The 21801-nt window shown below is 38.4% G+C and overlaps 1 protein-coding gene across 2 annotated transcripts in view; it reads right to left on the bottom strand.

Moving 5' to 3' along the window:
* Positions 1 to 1347: 1347 nt before the first annotated feature.
* Positions 1348 to 21801, bottom strand: part of lcor (ligand dependent nuclear receptor corepressor) — a 100571-nt gene continuing 80117 nt past the window's right edge. The window contains exons 5-7 of one of the 2 annotated variants that reach the window (XM_036583919.1): positions 15798 to 16139; positions 9084 to 9180; positions 1348 to 2621 (exon numbers count right to left, since the gene is read on the bottom strand). In XM_036583919.1, the coding sequence (XP_036439812.1) occupies positions 1553 to 2621; positions 9084 to 9180; positions 15798 to 16139 (1508 nt within the window). In that variant the 3' untranslated portion in view covers positions 1348 to 1552. The remainder of the gene's footprint in view (positions 2622 to 9083; positions 9181 to 15797; positions 16140 to 21801) is intronic. The other variant, XM_036583920.1, reaches the window with a different exon arrangement.

The following is a 21801-nucleotide window of genomic DNA, read 5'->3' as shown; positions in this document are numbered from 1 at the left end:
GAAGACAACAAACAGTGACAAATATTAGAAAAACTACAGAATTCAAGCTGTCAACCAGGGTATTTTGAAGAGGTAACTGAAAGAAAAGAATATGTTTGGATCAGAGCTGTAGTATTAGTGTTGGTAAGACACTAATCTTTCCCTTTCTTTCTTCTAACCTCACTCATCAGTTTTACCTGCTACTGCAACAGCTACTATAAGCTCATACCTCCAAACATGTTTCTTTTATTACAAAGTGCTATTCTCAGACGTTTCCTGCCGAACAAATCACACATATTAACGCATATTTTCTTATACCACTGATGTTCTGTATCTTTAATGGCTCAGCTAGACCTCATCTACACCCTGCATAAAGTCCTGACCTGACAGAATGCTTTAAATATTTTACCGGGATGGTCTGCTTTTTCCTTTCTGCTAAATATATGAATGCTATATTTGTCTCAGTTGCCCTGAGTTTTAAATGAGAAAACAAATTATCTAGAGACAAGGATTGGTTTTCTGTCAGGATTGACCTAACAGAATAATTTATAATTAAACTTCCCCTTCCTATGTTCTACCCTCCCTTTTATAAATACAAATGTCAAAAGAGTTTAAAGCAGCAATGAAAAAAGGAAAAAGAGAAAAAAAAACCAAAACAAATGCACCCACTCTTGTATAATTTACATACAAAAAGTGAAAAGAAATTCCTGTTTAGTGTGGTTAAAATCAGAAAAGATCTTCAAAAAGGGTGCATAAAATTACAATGAGCATCTCACAGGAGACTATTTTTAGTTTCACAAAGATAACTACAAAGACTATTAAGTGCGTAATGCAAACAACGTCGAGGTAATCAGGTCTAATCGCAAAAATTGTGGTCTGGAAATTACCAGACTGAAAATATAGTGCAAAAGAAAGCGCAAAAGTAAAAGAAAATGTAAGTTTCATAAAGTAAAAGTTTTCATCACAATCATGCATCCCTGAATTACTATACTTAAGCAACATTTTCTAAAAAAACAAAACATGGCTAACTTTAAATTTGTTTTAATGTTGCAGAGTATAAAGGGTTAAAACTAATGACAGTAAATATATATGTATATTTAATTACTCCGGCAAAATTCTCCTGGAACTAATTCATTTTATGTTGAATGAATAGTTTTAAAGTATACTTTAGCAAACAAACTCAGTAGTGTGAGACGGAAAGTTGTGGGAACAAGAGGGAAAAAGTTCATTTCTGAAGGGCTTATTTCAAGCCTTCTGTTCACCAATTGCTCCCCATTTTTTATTCATCATAACAGGATTCTGCCCAATAATGGCATGTTAAGTTCAAAAGAATAGGCCAGGTGGGGCAAGTTAATCAGCCTGCTATAGTTTTAATAAAACCTCTGGTTTTGATTCACTTATGGCTTTCATAAGCATTTGTTGCTAAAAAAAAAATATTTTTTATCCCCAGTTATTGGATCCCTGCAGTTGTGCTCACCCAGATACTGCAAAGTAAATTGGCACAATTAAAGCCCTGTCCTTTTTTCAATTAGTCCATGAGTTTTGTTAGTTTCTTTCCAACATTACTTATATGTTACTCATCTTTTATGTCTCCCACTCCCTGCAATGGATCCTCTTCCACTGTGCTGGGAGTACTGGTTGCTTTTGATGTGGCTTCAGTTTCTGCAGAGATTCTAGAATCTTGTCTCTCCATCCTCATCATCAGTTTAAGTTTCTTCTTTGGCGGGTTCTTCAGTGTGCCCATCCTTTCTTTCACTTTGTACTCAAGGGTACTATGGGGAATACCATAGATGTTCTGTGCCTTTGAAACACTCATTTTCCCACTCATCACCACAGCAATAGCTTCTTCTAGGATCTCACTGTTATACTGTCGGTAGCGGCCTCTCTTTTTGCGTGGCTGTTTTGAACCCGTTGGATCTGCTTCTGGATCTGAGGTTGAATAATGAGGTCCAGATGTCGACTGGTCAGTATCTGTGCCCCAATACTCCCCAACTGCATTTCCATCAAGGAGGCCCAAGCCTGCCCTACGACTCTGTTTGGGTAGGATTGTCCTAAGCTTCTTGCTTAGACAATTCTCTGAGTGGACACTGCTCACTGTCATGGAGCTATAACTATAGAGATCAGAGGTGTTGCCATGGCAGTCCCAGGAGAGATCCATGCCCCTCACTTGTGGGATTTTCAGGTCCACAGGAGGAGAGTTCCCTGCTTCCTTCTTCATGGAGATGGGATCTAGAGATTTGCCATGAGAGGCACTGGTACTCTTGGTGACTGTGCCATGGCTCTCCAAGAAAAGTGGTAGGTCCTTTAGATCACTGAGGTTGTTGCTGGCCTGTTTGAGCTTAAATAAATCATCTAATTTAGGTTTTCCCCAGGATCCATCCTGAAAAAGAAGGGGGTGTGTCTGACTGTGGTTAAGCAAACTCACAGTCTCCAAGCTGGCCAATGAAAGAGGTGAAGGTTGTCCACTGAAGCGATGCTTCTGGCTCAGGAGTTCCTCCTTTATAAGAAGTGAGCGGGCAAGTGGTGGCTTGACAGATGTATAGCTAGGATGGTTCTCCTGGATCCCATCTTGCAAGTTTTTCTGTTGCAAGTCATCTTCATCATCAGTGTCTTGGTAGTTTTGATCAGCTAACAGGGAATGCCTGATTGAGACAAAAATAATACATAAATTAATTACAGAATAGCAGAAAGTTATATTGATACAGCAGACAGAATAGCACTGTGGATACCACCACTGCCCTCTATGTGGCCAACTGGAGTTTGATTCCCGCCTGGGCAACCACACTATGCTATACCAAAAAAAGTAATTGGGAAAGTCTTCTACTGCATTTAGCAGCCAGCATTTTTGCATGCACCCACAACATAATAACATGAGGTAGATGAAGCAGCAGTGAACGTAAGAATGTAAAGAAAAGGCAGCAGCGCCCTAGCTGAAGAGCTTCTGTCAGGGTAGAACTCACCACAGAGGAGAAGTAGGGTTGTTAAATAAAATCTGACATTCTAATATCAATCAAAATGAAAATAAAAAAAAATAAAAAATAGAAAAAGTATGTCCATTTGATCGTTTAAAACTTGCAGCTCCTAATTTGGTCCAATAAACAAACAAAAACACCACCAGTTTATTTTGGCTTTAATTACTATCGTATGGGGTTTAACTAAGCCTCATGGCTAAGATGCTTAATAGCTAACATCCACTGGTACAAACTATAGACTTTCTTTCACTAAACTTGTGGTCCAATGCAGCCACTCTCTTCAGCTTATAATGACTGTGGGATATCAGCGGCATGTGGATTTTAAGGATATCATTCTTGAATATACGTCAGATTAGGCCTACATACCTGTTTTGACAGCCATCTCATGAGTAAAGCTTTTTGGGATGCTTCTATGCTGATCGCCCCATAGTGGATTCAGCCAACATAACGAGGACTTCACTGCGCAGAATTTACTGCGTTTATGCATCTTACTTATTTTCTCTGCAAAATTATGTATTACTTTAATGTACTGTATAATTATGTATGCCATATTTCAAACTTGAGTACATTTGAATATTTGATAGACCAAAAAGAGAAAAATTCTGACTGATTTCTGATTAGGAGGCATTACCATCGTATCACTGGCAGGAAGATTCTATGAAAAAAAATATTCTTAAAATATTTTGTTAATTTCAATCATCACGCTGCCCTTCAAAAATATACATTTATTATTGTATTCTAGACCTGTTTAAGTAAGACCATATAAACCTACTGGCTGCTGGTTGACTGGGGTAACATACCTTTTCCCTGGCTGACAGTAGATGTGAAAGGTAATGAAGTTATAAAGCATTCTTATAGTTGTGAAAATGTTAGAATATTCCATCTGATTTTTTGAATATGCTCAATTTCACGAAACTTGTACACTGTTGCTCTGTTAACCTACTATCTCTGAGTGCATGATATGGTTACAATATGGTAGGTTTAAGGGGCCTACAAAAAGTGCAGCCTAAGGGTCTATGACTAAGTTAATCCATCCCTGTAAACGAAAAATAAAAAAAACAATACTTGTCCACTGACTAAAACTGAAAGATCCACAAATTAACAATTTACTCATTTTGAGTGATTAACAAAAAACTCCTCCTCTTCTACAAAGAGTCTCATTCTACAATACCGCAAAGATTTAATCTCATAGCCGAAAACAGTAAAACTGTGCAGGTTTTTTCAAACCCTGGCCATGTATCACTTTAACCCCTTTCTGCAAGCTTCCTAGAAGCCATTCTGCCAGCAGAATGGAAAGTGTTTTGTTGAATATTTTTAATATAAACAAATAAAATAGTTTAATTAGAAACAATTATACTTCATTTAAATTTTATAAAAATTAAGAATTTTAATTGCTCTAAGGTTCCGAGAGAATTCCAGAGCTTGGGGCCATAGTAACTGAAAAGTGAATTCCCCTTTTCAGCTGTGTTTCTGAGATGACAAGAGGATTGCTGTTTGATGGCCTGAGAAATGTAGCAGGGACTTAAAGTATTGTTCAAACATATAGATCATGCTTCATTTACAACCCCATTTTTTCAAAAAAGTTGGGACGCTGTGTAGAATGTAAATAAAAATAGAATGCAATGATGTGCAAATCATGTAAACCATAGGAAAACACTCCAAAACATATCAAATGTTGAAACTGAGAAATTTTATTGTTTTTTTGAAAAATATATGCTCATTTAGAATTTGATGACAACAACACGTTCCAAAAAAATTTGGGATGGGGGCATGTTTACCACTGTGCTGCATCACCTCTTCTTTTAACAACACTCTGTAAGCGTTTGGGAACTGAGGAGGTCCAATTGCTGTAGTTCTGGAAGTGAAATGCTTTCCATTCTTGTTTGATAAAGGATTTCATGTCAGTCATGTGACTGACCTGTTGCCAATTAACCACCAGGTGTTTTTAGCATTACACAACTTTACCAGCCTTTTATTGCCCCTGTCCCAACTTTTTTGGAACGTGTTGTTGGCACCAAATTCAAAATGGGCATATACTTTACAAAAAAACAAATTTCTCACTTTCAACATTTGATTTGTCTTTGTGCTATTTTCAATTAAATATAAGGCTTAACTAATTTGCACATGGTTGCATTTTGTTTTTATTTACATTTTGCAAAGTGTCCCAACTTTTTTGGAAATAGGGTTGTATTTAATTTCCAGTCAAAACTGCCATTAAGCACAAGTTATATATTTTTCAATGTCGGAATAAAAGCAGAAAACACATTTAACCAGAAATTAACCAAAGCCTCAAGAACTAAATATATCAAAATGTCTAAAATCAAAATCTTCAGTATTTGGTGTGTCTGTCCTTTTATGTCTAGCCTTTATTACAACTGTAAATCTTTTTTCCAGAAGACTTGCTTTTGTTTTTTGTTTTTTTACTTCTCAGAATCCAAGTATTCTCAAACAAATTCAGTAATGTCAAATTCTGGGCTCTGGGGTGGCCACTGAATTGTTCTGATAACACATGTGCAAATTTTCTTCTTTTAAGTTTGTTTCCTTTTCTTAAGAACAGCTTCTCAACAGCTAAACATCTTTTCAGACCCATAGCGTTCAGTTGTCTTCACAGAGTGCAATGATGGACAGAAAAAAAATGACAATTTTTTCAGATCTGAACTGGATTTTCCTCTCTCAAAGATGATAGCTTTAAGGACTGTTTATCTAATAGTGAAAGTTTTGGTGGTCTACAAGGTCTTGCATGTTTGTGAGGAGTCCCATTTTCTCTATATATTCTAATGTTTCTAATGGACAGATATAGCTGGGATAACAGCTAACATTATATTTATTAATTATTCCAGCCAGGTGACACATATACAAGTTGAAATAAAGCTGCAAGCGGCAATCTGCGGCTTCAAGCACACAAATTGCAAATTGGTTAGGAATCAGGCAAAAAAAAGAATTTCCTCTCTAAATTGTTTTTGGATTAGGAGTTATGAGGCAAAACGTGTTTGGCTGAGCTATACCGCCCCCTTTGGTCAATCGGGGTAATTTCTGTTGCCTGGGTAGATGCACACAAACTACACCTAGCCAACCCAGTTCTGCAGTAAGTCAAGTAGAATCTTGGGTCCAGTTCTAACTGGCCAGCAATGAGATCTAGACAAAACAAGACAGGCAGGCTTCTCGAGCCTCTTCCTGTTGACGCTTATATCATTTAAAACATTGACAAATGCTTTTTTCAGTGATACAAGAGATCATACTGGAATGAAATGACTGTTCTGAGAGAAAGCAAGAATTCCGTGTTGTAGTGAGCGATTTCACAATATGGAGGACACCAGCTAACAATGAGCAGCGTACTTACTTAAAAAGTTAGTAGGTAAAGGGCAGAGAGGGCAGCTTGTGGAATTCAGGATTGCACCTGTTTGTAAAGAAAAAATGGTCTCTCATGCTCTCTACTCACGGGGTCAGTGTTCCCATGTCCCTACATTTGCTTGTATAAGGAACTAGCCCTATGTTATGTCCCTCTCTGTATTTTTCGATACAACCCTATGTTTGCAGGGCTTTATGCTCACTCACTGATTTCTTTTTTTAGGAAATAATCATATGATCACAAGGCCCTATGCATCAACACCATTCTGCTTCAACATGAAAAACTAAATTGATACCTCTGATGAAGGCCTTGTAGGTAGGTTGAAATTTTTATCTAATTTCATACACTTTAATACTGATTTTGTGCTATTATAGAATGAGTGTTATGGCCTTGTACTCTTAATATAGTGATGTTTGCAAATACTTTGGTAGGTGCAAGTACTGTCTAGCTGTCTTAGGGAATAATTTCACAGGCCTTAGTATAAGATGCAGTCCTCTAAATTAGCTGAAAATCAGTTAAATCACTAGGAAGACAAATCTTAAAACGTGTTACTTCACAAATTAGTTTTAAAATAGTGTTTTTGGTGAACTCATGATCCGACTCATGACTTTCAGAGCCCTTTCACAAGTTCCTTTATTATTTCATATCAAGGGAACATAGCACTGTTCCCTCAATATGAATTTCCAGCATATAAAGCTCTGCTCAAGCATGCAAAACGATTTCTGAAACAAGTAAGAACCTCATCTAAAGAGGCCATCTCAGCACTTCAGAACTGTTTTGAGCATGCAAAGTGAAAGGAAGCTGCTAAATATAATGACATGAGGGAACATATTTATTCTTTGTTTTGTTGCCTGTAGCACTTAAACATACATATAACCTTAGATTTTGAAGGAAATGGAAATTTACAATTAGTGCAATCACTAGGCTTGGGCACCTTTGAAAAGCTTTCAGAATGTTAGAATAACCTGCAAAGCTGTGTGTAGGTGTACTTGTAAAAAGATACCTGATGTCACAAGAGTTTCAAGAGAAAGTGAAATTTACCCACTTCCCAAACCAATAACACAAGAAAAGAAGTGTAGGATCTGGATTAAACACTAGAAGACCCCATTACTATTTACCCCTGTCAAAAGATCCAAGGTATGTGGCCAAGATAGCTAACAATCTTTCTAGATCACCTGATAGAATCTGGCACGCACATGATCATATCCTGAGAGTATCTTGTAAGCATATGATAGTATCAGAATCAGAATATGTCTTGGTGAGTGCACACATGTATTACATGTAACATACTAAACAGACCAGACAAGCAACCAGACTGTTAACAAGTATTTGGCTAAGGGGAAAATCAAATAAAAAGATCCACAAATGTCAAAAATAAAAAGATCCACAAATGTCAAAAATCCATTTTCCAAATTTTAACTGATAACGTAACGTTGACTGAACGCAAAAGGCGGTACTTTGTAAAGTGTGAAAGTGCAGCGCCCAGACAGTCTGTGGTGTGCACAGTACATTAAAAGCTAGTGCAGGGGTCGCAACCCAAATTTTAATAAGAGTCATTTTGTTCTTTCAACAAAAATCAAACCACCTTGGGAGCCCCAAACTTTTTGAGTCCATTTTACCATCTTGGCTGTACTTGTGTCTCAGCATGTGCTAGTGTTCTAGTGTAGGGTAAAAATATAATACAATTTCAATGTCTCCACTGGTCCACGTCTTCACCGTTGTGACGACCGACTTGTTGTATTTAAGTTTCTGCCTGTATGGTGGGGTGTACAAGACTGTGATCGGAAGGACAGAGAGCTGCGCACGTGACAGCGCGACAGGCATTTTTAAAAGTGGAAGAACAATGATCCAAAATGTACCCTTCTCTTGAGGCACAAGTGACATGGTGTCTGTACCTAGGCACTTAGACTACAGATAAGCATTTGTTAGATTTGCACTGTTAAAGTCTCCCAGAATAATAAGTAAGGAGTCAGAAATCCCTCTTTCTACTTTCATTATCTGATCGGTCAGCAGTTTCTGGGCGTCACTCGTACGCATGTTCAGTGGAATGTAAACAGCAACTAGCAGTTTGCAGTTCATGAAAAGTGACACTAGATGAGGAGTGCATGATTTTAACAGTGCCGTCATGCCTTTACATCAGTGTTTGTTGAGTTCCATGTATCTGTCTGCTCTGTGCAGCTGGACGCCAGGTAGGTGCAGCACACTGTCTAGGGTCAGATCAGAAAGCCAGGTCTCCACAAAGCAGAGGGCAGATGCGGTTGATAAGTCCTTGTTGGTTTAGTTGAGCAGAAGTAGTTCTTCTATTTTGTTGTATGGAGATGCACAGAGAAATAAAGGGGGTAAAGGTGTTAGAGGCCCACGCTGTCTCAGCCTTATGAGTGCGCTGGCCCTACTGCCTCTCTTTTGCTTCCTTGCCAGGTTGAGCAGAGCTAATGCACCCATTGTGAGATTTTCCAAAAACTCTGAAGGTTTTTGAATAAACTCCAGAATAATATCCAGAGAAACGTTGTCCCAGAAGGTTAGTTCCCTGCTCCAACTGGCCAAGTTTGACGTACAATGGACAACAGTAACAAACAAAAACAAACAAAAAGTTTGAGGCTCACAATGTGGCTGCCATCCTCGGTGCCGTCTTGAAATATATATATATGATGTGCACCAGAATTTTACCAAAAAAAAAAAAAAATATACTTAACAGTGTCCTTTCAATAACTCTGCATACTGCATTATAGCTCTACAAAAAGAAGATAACAAAATTCAAAGAATAAGCAAAAAGCAGCCCTTACCCCTTGACTACTGGCGTGATGGAGAAACCATGGGAGGGTTTGAGAGAGCGGCTGCTACGGTTCTTGTTTTTCTTTGTAGAGAGATCAAGGACTCCATCTGTGAATACAAAATCAACATCTTTTAAATCAGTAAAAAGAAAGAAAGAAAGAAACAAACAAACAAACAAAGAAAACAAATTCAAATCATTTAAAAAAAGTTTGCAACTAATCTCGGATTTGCTAATTACTTTCTGGACATAATTTCACTGTGTCCAAAAGTGTGCAAAATTGTAGGCTTATGTAAGTCTCATTATCATCTGCTACTTGTTATTCTGCATTTGTTTCTAAACCTTTCTCAACTATTTGCTCTGGCCCTTTTTTATATGTTTTGTAGATATTGTGTATTTTGCAAGTCTCTTTTTTTGATAGTCAATGAGAGAGTTAAGTTTCTTTGTCTACTATGTAAAGCCACTGGTATCTTTTAAGAGCTTGTTTGTTACTCTTTCTGTGGGTCATGCCTGTAATCTAAAATCTAGTTAGTCGTGTATTGCAGTTCACTACCTTAGAACACTACATTTCCATATTTGCCTAACTTGCTAGCCAAGTAAAGCTCCAGTTGGCTGCCAAAATGGATATGATGACAGAAATGAAAACAAACAAACAAAAAAAATCAAAATTCTCAGAAACAGTAGTAAATTTAGAAATTCAGAAATAATAGGAATTTCTTTGGTAAAGATGCAACAAAAAAAATAACAGAAAAAGAAACAAGAGACAACTGCAGCACATAAACACATTAGCAAATGTAACAAACTACTGCTGACTGGCAAAAGTGGTAGCAGGAGAAATAAATAAATGTGAAAGCTTGTAGCATGGTTATGGTGAACATGCATAACTCGTTTATTACTTGCATGTGTGACAAAACACTGTGGAATATATAATTATACGCACACTGGCTTCTTACCTGTGAAAAAAAATAACCATAGTTATTTTTTTGTGGGATTGTGTCGTGTTATGAATCGCTACCACCATATTTAAAAGAAGGAAAAACGCAGCCATGAGCAAATGTGTTACCACAATGTTATTTGCTCTTAATGTCACGGTCAATCTAGCAGTCTGTTCTATGAACTGTGTATGAATGGCCTGATGTATGGTTATAAACACTGTACGGATTTTCTTTGTATATCACAGTAAAACAAGTTGTTGCTGGAATTACGATGAACAAAGTTGCACTTTATTTTCCAGTCCTATTAATTATCCATTCTTCTCTAACATGTATTTACATGTATGCATGTATTTACAAAAGCCGTTTAGTAGTACTCACGACTGTTATCATCTTAATGTTAAAGACTAAAATAAACCTGGTATTTTGCACATTAGTCACTCTGCACTTACATACTGAACTTGTAAAGTCACTGTGAATTACTTGCAAGCACTACATATTTACCACAGGTAGTTTTCCTAAGTCTGTACCAAACTTGTAAATAAGTACTAAATATTTATATTAAATTATGAGTAAGTACTGCTCTACATACTTGATAGTTTTAATGTACGTTACCATGGAGGACGCAAACACACACAGAGATGGCAAATCAGTAAATTCTATGTACATATAGTGTGTCTGGGGCACTGAGTAGCACCAGAGGGACCCAACAGATAGGATGAAGATACCAATTTCATATTTGGGCCATTCTCTAATGAAATACAGTTGTATGCAAAGGTTTGGGAGCCCCTTGTCAAATGACGTTTGTTGACATGAAAATCTCAACAGATTTTTATATATTTTATTTAGCACTTATTTTAGAGCAAAATTAAGCCACTTTTGTTTGGAGCATTTGTGTTTTAGCTGCCTTGATTACAGCAACATAAGGAGCTCTTGTACATAATTCTCAGGTCTCTGCATGTTACAATGCCCTCCAGAAATACTGACACCCCTGGTAAACATGAGGAAAATGAGCAGTAAAAACATTCTTTTTTGCTCATCCTTTTGCCAAATGTTACCGGAACTTTCAGTGGGGCCATGTTCTATGCTCAGATTAGACTAAAATACAGCTTTTTGGCAACAAACACCAGTGGGTTTGGCAAGAGACGCAAACATAGCCATGAGAAAAGTATCGCATTCCCACTGTGAAGTACACTATATGGACAAATAGCATTGGGACACCTACAGGAGCTTTTATGACATCCCATTCAAAATGAATAGTTATTAATATGGAGCTGGTCCCCTCTTTGCAGCTATAACAGCTTCCACTCCTTTGGGAAACTTTCAACAAGATTTTGGAGTGTGTCTGTGGAAATTTTTGCCCTTTCATCCAGATTAGCATTTGTGAGTTCAAATAAATAAATTGCCAAACCCAGACTTCGCCATCTGACTGCCAGATAGAGAAGCATGATTCGTTACTCCACAGAATACGTCCAGTGGTGGTGTCCTTTACACTACTCCATCCGACGCTTGGCATTGTGCTTGGTGATGTAAGGCTTGCATGCAGCTGCTCGGCCATAGAAACCCATGCCATGAAGCTCCCAGCGCACACTTTTTTGTGCTGATGTTAATGCTAGAGGAGATTTGCAACTCTGCAGTTATTGAGTCAGCGGGGCGTGGAGACATTTATGTACTATGCACCTAAGCACTCGGCGACCCGGCTCTGGAACTTTACGTGGTCTGCCACTTCGTGGCTGAGTTGCTGTGGTTCCTAAACGCTTTCACTTTTCAATAATAACACTCACAGTTGATCATGGAATATCCAGGAGGGAAGAAATTTTGTGAACTGACTTTTCGCAATGGTGGCGTTTTATTACAGTACTATGCTCAAATTCAGTGAGCTTTTTAGAACGCCCCATTCTTTCACAAATGTTTGTAAAGGCAGACTGTATGGCTAGGTGCTGGATTTTATACACATGTGGCTATGGGCCTGAATTTAATGATTAAGAGGTGTGTCCCAATATTTTTGTCCAAATAATGTATGTTGTTGGATCTGTGATGTGGTGGGGCTGTTATTCTTCTAAAGGACATGGACAACTTAATCAGATACATGGTATCATGTAGTCCCTCAAGTACCAGAAGATATATCAAAACCTGGCCGTCTTAGACAGGAAGCTTAAAGTGGGTCGTGGTTGAATTGTCCAGCAGGACAATAATCCAAAGCACACCACAAAATCATCAGAAAAATGGTTTAATGACTGCAGAATCAAACTTTTGCCATGGTCAATCCAGTCCCTGACCTAAACCTCATAGAAAACCTGGGTGAGGAGCTGAAGAGGAGGGTCCACAATTGTGCTCTTCGGAATCTTGCCTAGTGTTCATTAAGCATTACAGAAGAATACTCAGAGCTGTTATTTTCGCAAAGGGAGGCTACACAAAGTATTAAATTAGGGGAGGTCAAAAATTATGGCACTCATGTATTTGAGAAATATAAGTACACCCCATGAAATGTTTCCTTTTTTGACATATGTGGGAATATCAGTATTTGATCTGAAAGTATGCATAGATAAATGTTGCACAACAGAACAGAAACAATGGAAATTTGACTTTGCAATTTAATTTGTTTAAAAATAAATGAACTGAGATGTCTTTTTTCTGTTGAAAATGTAAGTACACCCCTGGCTTCAGTAACTGGTACTGCCCCTTTTGACAAACAACTTTATGTAGCCATTTCCTATAACTGTCTACCAGCTTCTGGCATCTACTGGGAGAAACTTATTTTTTTTTTAACTGTGCAATGTTTGAGGGGCTTCTTGCATGAACAGCCTGTTTCAACAGCACTTCGGTGGGATTCAGATTTGGGTTTTGACTAGGCTGTTCCACAACCCTCCATTTTTTTTTTTCTTTTGAGCCATTCCTTGTACATTGGGGATCTTTATCCCGGTGGAAAGTCTATTTCCTACATTTTTTCACAGATAATCTCACATTCTCCTCAGTCAATCTCTGGTATAAAAAAGAATTCATAGTTGATTCCATGACTGCAAGTTGGCCAGGGTCTGAGGCAGCAAAGAGCAGCCCCAGACATAACATTTGCACCATCATACTTTAGAGTTGCTTTTCTGATCAAATGCAGTCTTTAGTTTTCACCAAAAAAGGCCTCTGGTACTGTGGCCAAACAATATATTTTACTAGCCTGTCCATAGTACACTGGTTTCTGAAGTCCTGGTCTTGCCTAAATATTAACTAGCAAACTTTAGTCTTCCCCTGATGTTCAGCCAATGCTTCCTCCTGGTGAATCTCCCATGTAGGTCGCATTTGTGCAGTCTCTTTCTAATGGGAGATGCACACACTTTGACATCCACAGATCCAAAGAGCTACCTGCAGATCCTGTGATGAAATGTTGGGTTTCCTGAAGACTTCTTTTAGCAACTTCTGGTCTGCTCTTGGGTTAAATTTGCTGGGGCAGCCTGGCGTACACATGTCTACTTGTAGATGATCTTTTTTAAAGTATAAGGATTGATTTCTAATATTTTGGAAATACTTCTCAAACCCCTTCCCAGACTCATAGGCATCGACAATATTCTATCTGAGGGCCTCAGAAAGCTCTTTTGATCTAGGCATGCTGATATCCCAAACTAGACTAATTAGACCAGATTTCCAAGGTTTAAATAAAACAAGTTCCTCCAAGATGTTCTCTTAATAGTGTTCAAGTACCTAGGGCACCTTCAATTTGATTTCAATTTAATATAGGAGTGTACTTGCTTTTTCCACATGAGGAAATTGCATTTATTTCAGTTATATAAAGGATGATAAACATGTCAATTTTCGGTGTTACTTGTTAAATTATTATCACCTTTACCCATCAACATTGTTTAAATGAAGACTGGAAATCTGTGTGTACAAATATGCTGAAAAAGTCTGAACTTGTCAAGTGGTGTACTTATTCACATGACTGTATCATGAAGTGATGATAAGATTGTTTTTTTTTTCTTTCAATCATTCTATTTCAAATAATGGTTAGATTTTTGTTACTATTCTTAATGAAAATCAAAAGGATAAACAACGTTTCTTACAGCCTGCTTTGCTCATATTTAACAGAGGTGCCAATTTCTGTGGAGGGCACTGTATATCTCCCCATGGTGACTAATCTGTATATTGACCCAGAGCAGTATACCACATGCCACTGAGAAGCCTGGAGAAAATCTGACAGAGTGTGCATTTCAAGTATGGTAGTACAAGCCTGGATGCTCTGGTAGCACTTTCCACATGGCAAAGGATATAAAATGTCCAGTACTGGGGTCTGCAGGATCTCTGATGATGCTGTGAATTTTCCTCAGATATCTCTTATTGCAAATGTCCTGTATACATGGCAGTGAAGCTCTGTTTAATTCAGCTTTTTTTTACCATCTGTTGCACTGTAATTTCGGCGCCAGTCAATATGCTCTCCACAAGTCATTGAAGCTACTGATATTCCCAACGCTGAGCACTCTTTCTTGAGCTTTCTCTTTCTCTTTTAGGAGAAAATTATGTAAACTGCTTGAGTCAATGAACAGTATTCTTGCATATGCATAATTTTCAAACACAAGGTGAGCTAGTGTTGTTATTTGACACAGCAGTCTTGTTCAAGCAGAATTAGTTAAACTTTTTAATAACATGATGAATGCCACTTTGCAGCTGTAGTTCTGCTTTACTTCAGAGTGAAATTGTGGTTTGTGTGAAATTTGATTTTCTCTAGAAAAGAGAAAATCCAATAATCTAATTTTTCCATGATAGCCTAAAGTACTGACCTTGGTGCTTGTTCCATTTTCAATTCAAATGAGCTTTTTTGGGGACTTTAACTGATAAAATGAAATGCTGTTCTGAATAAGTGAATAAGGATCTGAGAAGCTTGAGCAGTCTGCTGAAGAAGAAAAGCAGTGACAGAAATAATGCATAAATAACTTGTGTGAGATCCACTTTACCTTATAAGAACCATCACATAAGTCTTTCTCTGAGGATATTCCACAGGTGATGCTTTAGAATACAAAGACAGATATCTCTTTAACTGATAAAATGAAATGCTGTTCTGAATAAGTGGATAATACAGCCTCTGGATTGCTGCAGTTTAACAGATGAAGGAGCTTCACTCAAGTTCAAATTCAATAAGCAAGACTGTGATCCAAGACATTACACATTTGGTTTATTGTTTATTGTTTCCATGACTATCAAAAAGGCATGTCTGGAATATGGTGTGGAAAACAATATTTTTGAAAAGGTGTTTACCCAAAGCCAACTAGACTGGCAAGTCACAGCAAGATGCTTGATTTTAATCTGTCAAACAGTTAAAAGCTAATAGTTAAATAGTCTATAAAATAGATAACAGTTTTTTAAGGCTGTTGCAGATACGGCATAATACTTGGCAGGCACGTCATGTGATAACACAATAGAGGTTTTGCATCTTCCACAATGTTAGCAAGTCTCTGAATCATTTCTGCACAACATAACCAGTACCAAAATATACTAGCAGAAACTGGTGTGTATATGTAAAATGGCAAATGAGTATACAAACATGGTAGGGGTACCTAATAAGCTCAGTGTATTGCAATATCTACTAGAATTTTTTGTTTGCCCTATCTTTATTTGGGTTTTTGCATACACACTATAAAACAGACTGATTTAAAACATGGTACATTATTTTCCTCCCTTTTAAAATCACTACAAATAATCAGAAATAAGTTTATTCTGTAGACTTTATCCTTGTCTAAAATTTGGTGTATTATTGTCACTTCGCTAAACAATTTTACAATTTTTTTCTAAGACTTTGTTAGAATAATTACCTTGGTGGCTGGACTCCACATCAGGCTTTTTAACAGTGAGGTCCAGTGGAGATTCCTGGTCAGCCATGAGAAGCTTGCTAAGGACAGGGTTCTGTGCAGAGGCAGCAACACTGGTGCCAGGGCCCGTACTGAGGGAGGTGGGCACAATGGCAGCCAGGTCTGGTGAGGGTGCTTTTTGCAGACTTTGGTCCTTGGTGCCGTTGAGTTGGGACTGGGGATGGGGTATATCCTGAGCTGCAGTAGTTTTTGAGGTATATTCCACAGCGAACTGTCGAATCATTCGCTGCATGATCTCCCGTGCCACTAGAGGAATGTGGGGATCTGAGAAGCTTGAGCAATCTGCTGGAGAAGAAAAGCAGTGACAGAAATAATGCATAAATAACTTGTGTGAGATCCACTTTACCTTATAAGAACCATCACGCAAGTCTTTCTTTGAGGATATTCCACAGGTGATGCTTAAGAATACAAAGACCCCTAAAACTTTCTGTTTTTATCAGCTATTGTATAGATGGAGTAAATTGGTGTACAGGAAATTTATCTATTTCAGCAAAACCTTCTTCTTTACACAAAAAAACAAGAAGCCAATGGAAAAACAGAAACCATAACTGAAAGGTTCCAGTGCCACCGCAGTAAAGAGTCCTTCTATGTAAAGCTTAATGCTTGAGGAACTGGGAAGATGCAAGCAGGGCATATATGCACGAAGAGCACTAAATTTCAGAAGGGGGATGAAAAAAAAAAAAATGAAATATTGACAGCACTGTGGGAGTGATTGATCATTATCACCATTAATATGGGCTGTTGAGAGCTCCACATCAATTACATCTAAAAAAAAGAAAGAACCAAGACTCTGATCAAGAGAGAGTAAGGTGGTTTCCAGCTGTTTTTTTTAGCTACTATAACACAATAGCCACAATGGAACAATACAACATGCATCTTATGAGTGTAGTAATGTTTAACACTGAGACGACATCATTCAGAATCAAAACAGTAATGGTTGCAGACACTGATCCAGATATCAAATCCGTTAATTTAAATGCTACCTTTCCCCAGAACTTAGTAACAAGTGGCACTTGGTGTGCAGTACACATCAAAGGTGCAGTATATAGTATAGACTACACAGTATGTTTTTTTTTATTCAGCGACTGACACGGACTTGAGTCACATTTGACCTACTTGCAACTCAACTCAGACGCATGCTTACCTGATTTGTGACTTAAGACTTGCAAAACTGCACCAACATTTTCTCATTCCTCAGAACACAGAGAACAAACTAAAACCAAATATATTTCAAAAGTAACCTTCTTTTGCTGAATAAAAAGACACTGAACAGCAAAACATTGACGAATTACTTTTAAGAGACATACTTTTAAGGATGGCTGACTTACTACAGATAATATATTGAATATAAGTCATGTAGCAAAGTTACAATGATAAACTTTAAATTTCAAATTATTACTAAAAATTAAGAAAGCAATACTCTAACTCCTTCAAGGTTGCAGCAGGTAGATAGGGGGATGATTTATTTTAGACTTACTACAGATGATATAAATATAACTATATAGCATGGTTATGGTAATAAATTGAACATTCACAATTTTTTTTTTTACTAAAAATCAGCAATGTAACAAACACTTTGAAGGTTGTAGGTATCTAGCAGGGTGAATGACTCACTACAAGTAAAATACTGAATGTCATATAGTACGGAGGAAGTAATACATTAAATATTTATTTATTACTAAAAGCAACACAGTAACCTTTGAACACAAAGGTTATGGTCGGTACCTATGGAAATTAATAGCTTTGTACAGAAAAATTATTAAAATATAAGTCATCTAGCATGGATGCAGTAACACATACCCATACAAACCCAGAAAAGTTGGCACAGTAGGTAAAATGCAAATAAAAACATGCAGTGATTTGTGCACTTTCACCTGTATTTTAACAAAATTATTTTAAAGACAAGATATTGGAAGTCTTGTCTTTAAAATAGTTTTGTTAAAATACAGGTGAAAGTGGACAAATCACTGCATTTGTTTATTTTGTTTTTTCACTGCATTTTTATTTTTATTTGTTTTATTTTATTACAAAATTATTTTAAAGACAAGATATTGAATGTCCCTTCCCGGATCGGGCCTTGCCATGGCAGAAGGGCTTGTGTGGTCTAGGGATCTTCAGACCCAAGTCGTCGGGAGCAATATGCTAGGTGCGGTAGGGTCTCCCAAGGTGAACAGGTCTGGAGTGAAGACCAGGACTAACTTGATCCAAAAATCCTCCATGACAAAAGGACACAGAAAACCATGTACCCAGCCCGGGAGTGGGTTACCCGGGACCTACCCCTGGAGCCACGAGTCCCCAGCTGGCTGCCATGCAGTTGAAGTTTGTCCCAGTGGACAAGAGGGTCGCCTCAATGCGAATTAAAATCGCAGAGAGGAAAACTGACTGTTGTGTGTGCTTGTGCATCAAACAACAGGTCGGAGTATTCGGCCTTCTTGGAGCGAGTGGGCGGGGTTCTGGAAAGGTACTGAATGTTGTGTCTATAAAATAATGTTGTTAAAATACAGGGGAAAATGGACAAACCACTGCATTTATTTTATTTTTTCACTGTATCTTTATTTTTATTTGTTTTATTTTATTACAAAATTATTTTAAAGACAAGATATTGAATGCCCCTTCCGGGGCCTTGCCGTGGCAGAAGGGCTTGTGTGGTCTAGGGATCTTCAGAGCTAAGCTGTCGGGAGCAATATGCTCCTGGTAGGGTCTCCCAAGGTGAAAAGGTCTGGAGTGAAGACCCAGACTAACTCGATCCAAAAATCCTCCATGACAAAAGGACACAGAAAACCGTGTACTGGGTTACCGGGACCTAACCCTGGAGCCAGGCCTGGTCAGTGATCAATGATCATCTCTCTCCTCCGGGAGAGCTTTTCTCATGTTCCAGAGGAGGTAGGGGACATGGAATCTGAATGAATCTCCATTGTGGAAGCTGCCAGGCATAGCTGTACCCAAAGCTTGTGGGTGCCTGTCAGAGCGATAACCCAAGAACCCCTGGTGGACACCAGTGGTGAGGGAGGCCATCAAGCTGAAGAATGAGGCCTTTAGGGACTAGATGGCCCGGAGGACTCCTGACTCAGCAGATAGGTACCGACAGGCAAAAAAGGTTGCAGTGGCAACGGTGGCGGAAGCAAAATCCAGGGCATGGGAGGAGTTCGGTGAGGCCATGGAAAAAGACTTTCAGTTGGCCTCAAGGACGTTCTGGACAACTGTCCGGTGACTCAGGAGTGTATACTTCGTGTTCATATACTTGGCATTAAGTCAAGCTCTTTCAGTGTTAGCATTGGACTCCACCAAGGTTGTGCCTTGTATCCACTCCTGTTTGTGATATTAATCGACAGGGTGTCAAGGCATAGCCGAGGTCAGGAGGGCATTATGTGTGGAGGCCGGAGGGTGGCGTCTTTGCTTTTTGCTGATGATCGATGATGTTCTTTTGGCTGGATTGCATGGATGCCTCCAGCGCTCACTGGCTACACTCTACTTGATAGGGCGAGGAGCTCGGTCATGCAGGAGGAGCTCGGAGTAGAGCTGCTACTCCTCCACATTGAGAGAAGCCAGTAGAGGTGGTTCGGGCATCTGATCCGAATGCCCCCTGGGCGCCTCTCGGTGGGGGTGTACCAGGCACAGCCTACTGGGACAAGACCCCGGGGTCGTCCTAGGACCCACTGGAGGGATTATATCTCCAAGTTGGCCTGAGAGTAGCTTGGAGTCCACGGGAATGAGCTGGAGGACATTGCGGGGGACAGGGTCATCTGGGATTCTCTGCTCTCCCAATTGCTACCATGACCCTATCTGGACTAAGAGGTTAATGATGATGATGACAATGATGATGATGATGATATTGAATGTTTTATTTTATTACATTCAGTGATAAATACACACTTGCACACATACAAAGTTATGCCTGCAAGATGTTGAGACAAAAGTTGAGACAGAGGCAACTTAACACTAGGAATATTGTTATATTTTCAAAAAACATCTTAAATAAGTGATGAAATCATGATCAGGCACAAAGGAAAATATCCAGGAAAGGCCTAGTCCTTCATGAGCAAGGATGGATTGAGGCTTGTCACTTTGCAAAAAAATGTATCAGCAAGTAATGCAACAGTTAAGAACAATGTCCCTCAAAAGCAATTTAAGGGTTTTTAGTTATTTCACCTTTTACAGTGCATAACATCATCAAAAGATTCAGGAAATCTTGAGAAATGTGTGTGCGTTTTAAGGCCAAAACCCACAAATCAATGTCCACAGTTACTATGTACAGTGCGTAGTCATAAGTCCACAACATCCAGAAACACAGCTGACTTCTCAGGGCTTGAGCTCATCTGAAATGGACTATTACACAGTGGAAACATATACTGTAGTTTGACTTTTCCACCTTTCAGACTGTTTATGGAATAACGGACATTGGACAGTGGATCCTGTACTAAAAATTTGAAGAAGCATTTAAACTGTTATTAGCATAAAGTTCAAAAGCCAGAATCTGTCAAATTGTGTGTGAGGGGGGGGGCTAGGTTGTAACCTGCACCTCTGTGAAAGCACCAATAATGCTGAAAGAGATAATATCTACACTGTACTTTATATACACCGATCAGGCATAACACTATGACCACCTCCTTGTTTCTACACTTACTGTCCATTTTATTAGCTCCACTTACTATATTGGTGCACTTTGTAGTTTATAATTACAGACTGTAGTCTATCTCTTTCTCTGCATACTTTGTTAGCCCCCTTTTAACCTGTTCTTCAGTGGTCAGGACCCCAATAGACCCTCACAGAGCAGGTACTATTTGGGTGGTGGATCATTCTCAGCACTTCAGTGACACTGACGTGGTGGTAGTGTGTTAGTGAGTGTTGTGCTGGTAAGAGTGGATCAGACACAGCAGTGCTGCTGGAGTTTTTAAACACTGTGTCCACTCACTGTCCACTCTTTTAGAAACTCCTACCTTGTCAGTCCACCTTGTAGATGTAAAGTCAGAGACGATAGCTCATCTGCTGCTGCACAGTTTGTGTTGGTCATCCTCTAGTCCTTCATCAGTGGTCACAGGACGCTGCCCACAGGAACCTGTTGGCTGGATATTTTTGGTTGGTGGACTATTCTCAGTCCAGCAGTGACACTGAGGTGTTTAAAAACTCCAGCAGCACTGCAGTGTCTGATGTCAGAGACACCTACGCTTATTTCAACACGAAAACAGCAAGAAACATGCTGCAACATTATAGCTGCATAACCAGAGAGTGCACCACTGTGAAAGCACCACTAATGTTGAAAGAAATTATATATGCAGTGTGTATATCCGTTCTCTTCCGTTTCAAAACATTTATTAAGTGCTGTTAAAAAGAAAGGTGATCTAAAAAAGTGGTTAACATGCTCCTGTCCCAACGTTTTTGGAACGTGTTGCAGGCATCTTATTCAGAATAAGCATATATTTACAAAAAAACAAAAGTTTAAACATCAAGTACTGCATTTTATACAGGACAAAAATAATTTACTAAGCACTGCTTTCTGTTTTTATTGGCATTTCAGATAGGGGTTTCTAATTAAAAATGTAATATTATTACTAGAAACCAACAAAGTAAAACAAATATTTTTAAAGTTGTAGTAAACACCTAGGGGAATAAGTATAGGGGGATCCTTCATAGGTCATTATTTTAAAAACTTTTAAAAATGTATGTATTACAGTATCCATGCTATACGGCTTATATTCAATATTTCATATGCAGTAATTCATCCATCTTCCTTGGTAGGTAATACAACCGTCAACATGTGTAAAAAATTACTCTGTTTCAGATATTTAAATTTAAAATGTTTACCACCGTAACCATGATTTATGACTTCCATGTAATTTCTCATCTGTAACAAGCCATTCATCCCCATATCTACCTACTACAATCTTCAAAGTGTATCAATGTTACTTTGCTCATTTTTAGTAATAATTTTACATTTATTATTGCATCC

Source organism: Colossoma macropomum, unplaced genomic scaffold (assembly GCF_904425465.1).
Source record: "Colossoma macropomum unplaced genomic scaffold, Colossoma_macropomum, whole genome shotgun sequence".
In the NCBI taxonomy this organism is placed as follows: domain Eukaryota; kingdom Metazoa; phylum Chordata; class Actinopteri; order Characiformes; family Serrasalmidae; genus Colossoma; species Colossoma macropomum.
Note: the sequence above shows the minus strand (reverse complement) of the source record. Positions and strands in the feature narration are given on the sequence as shown.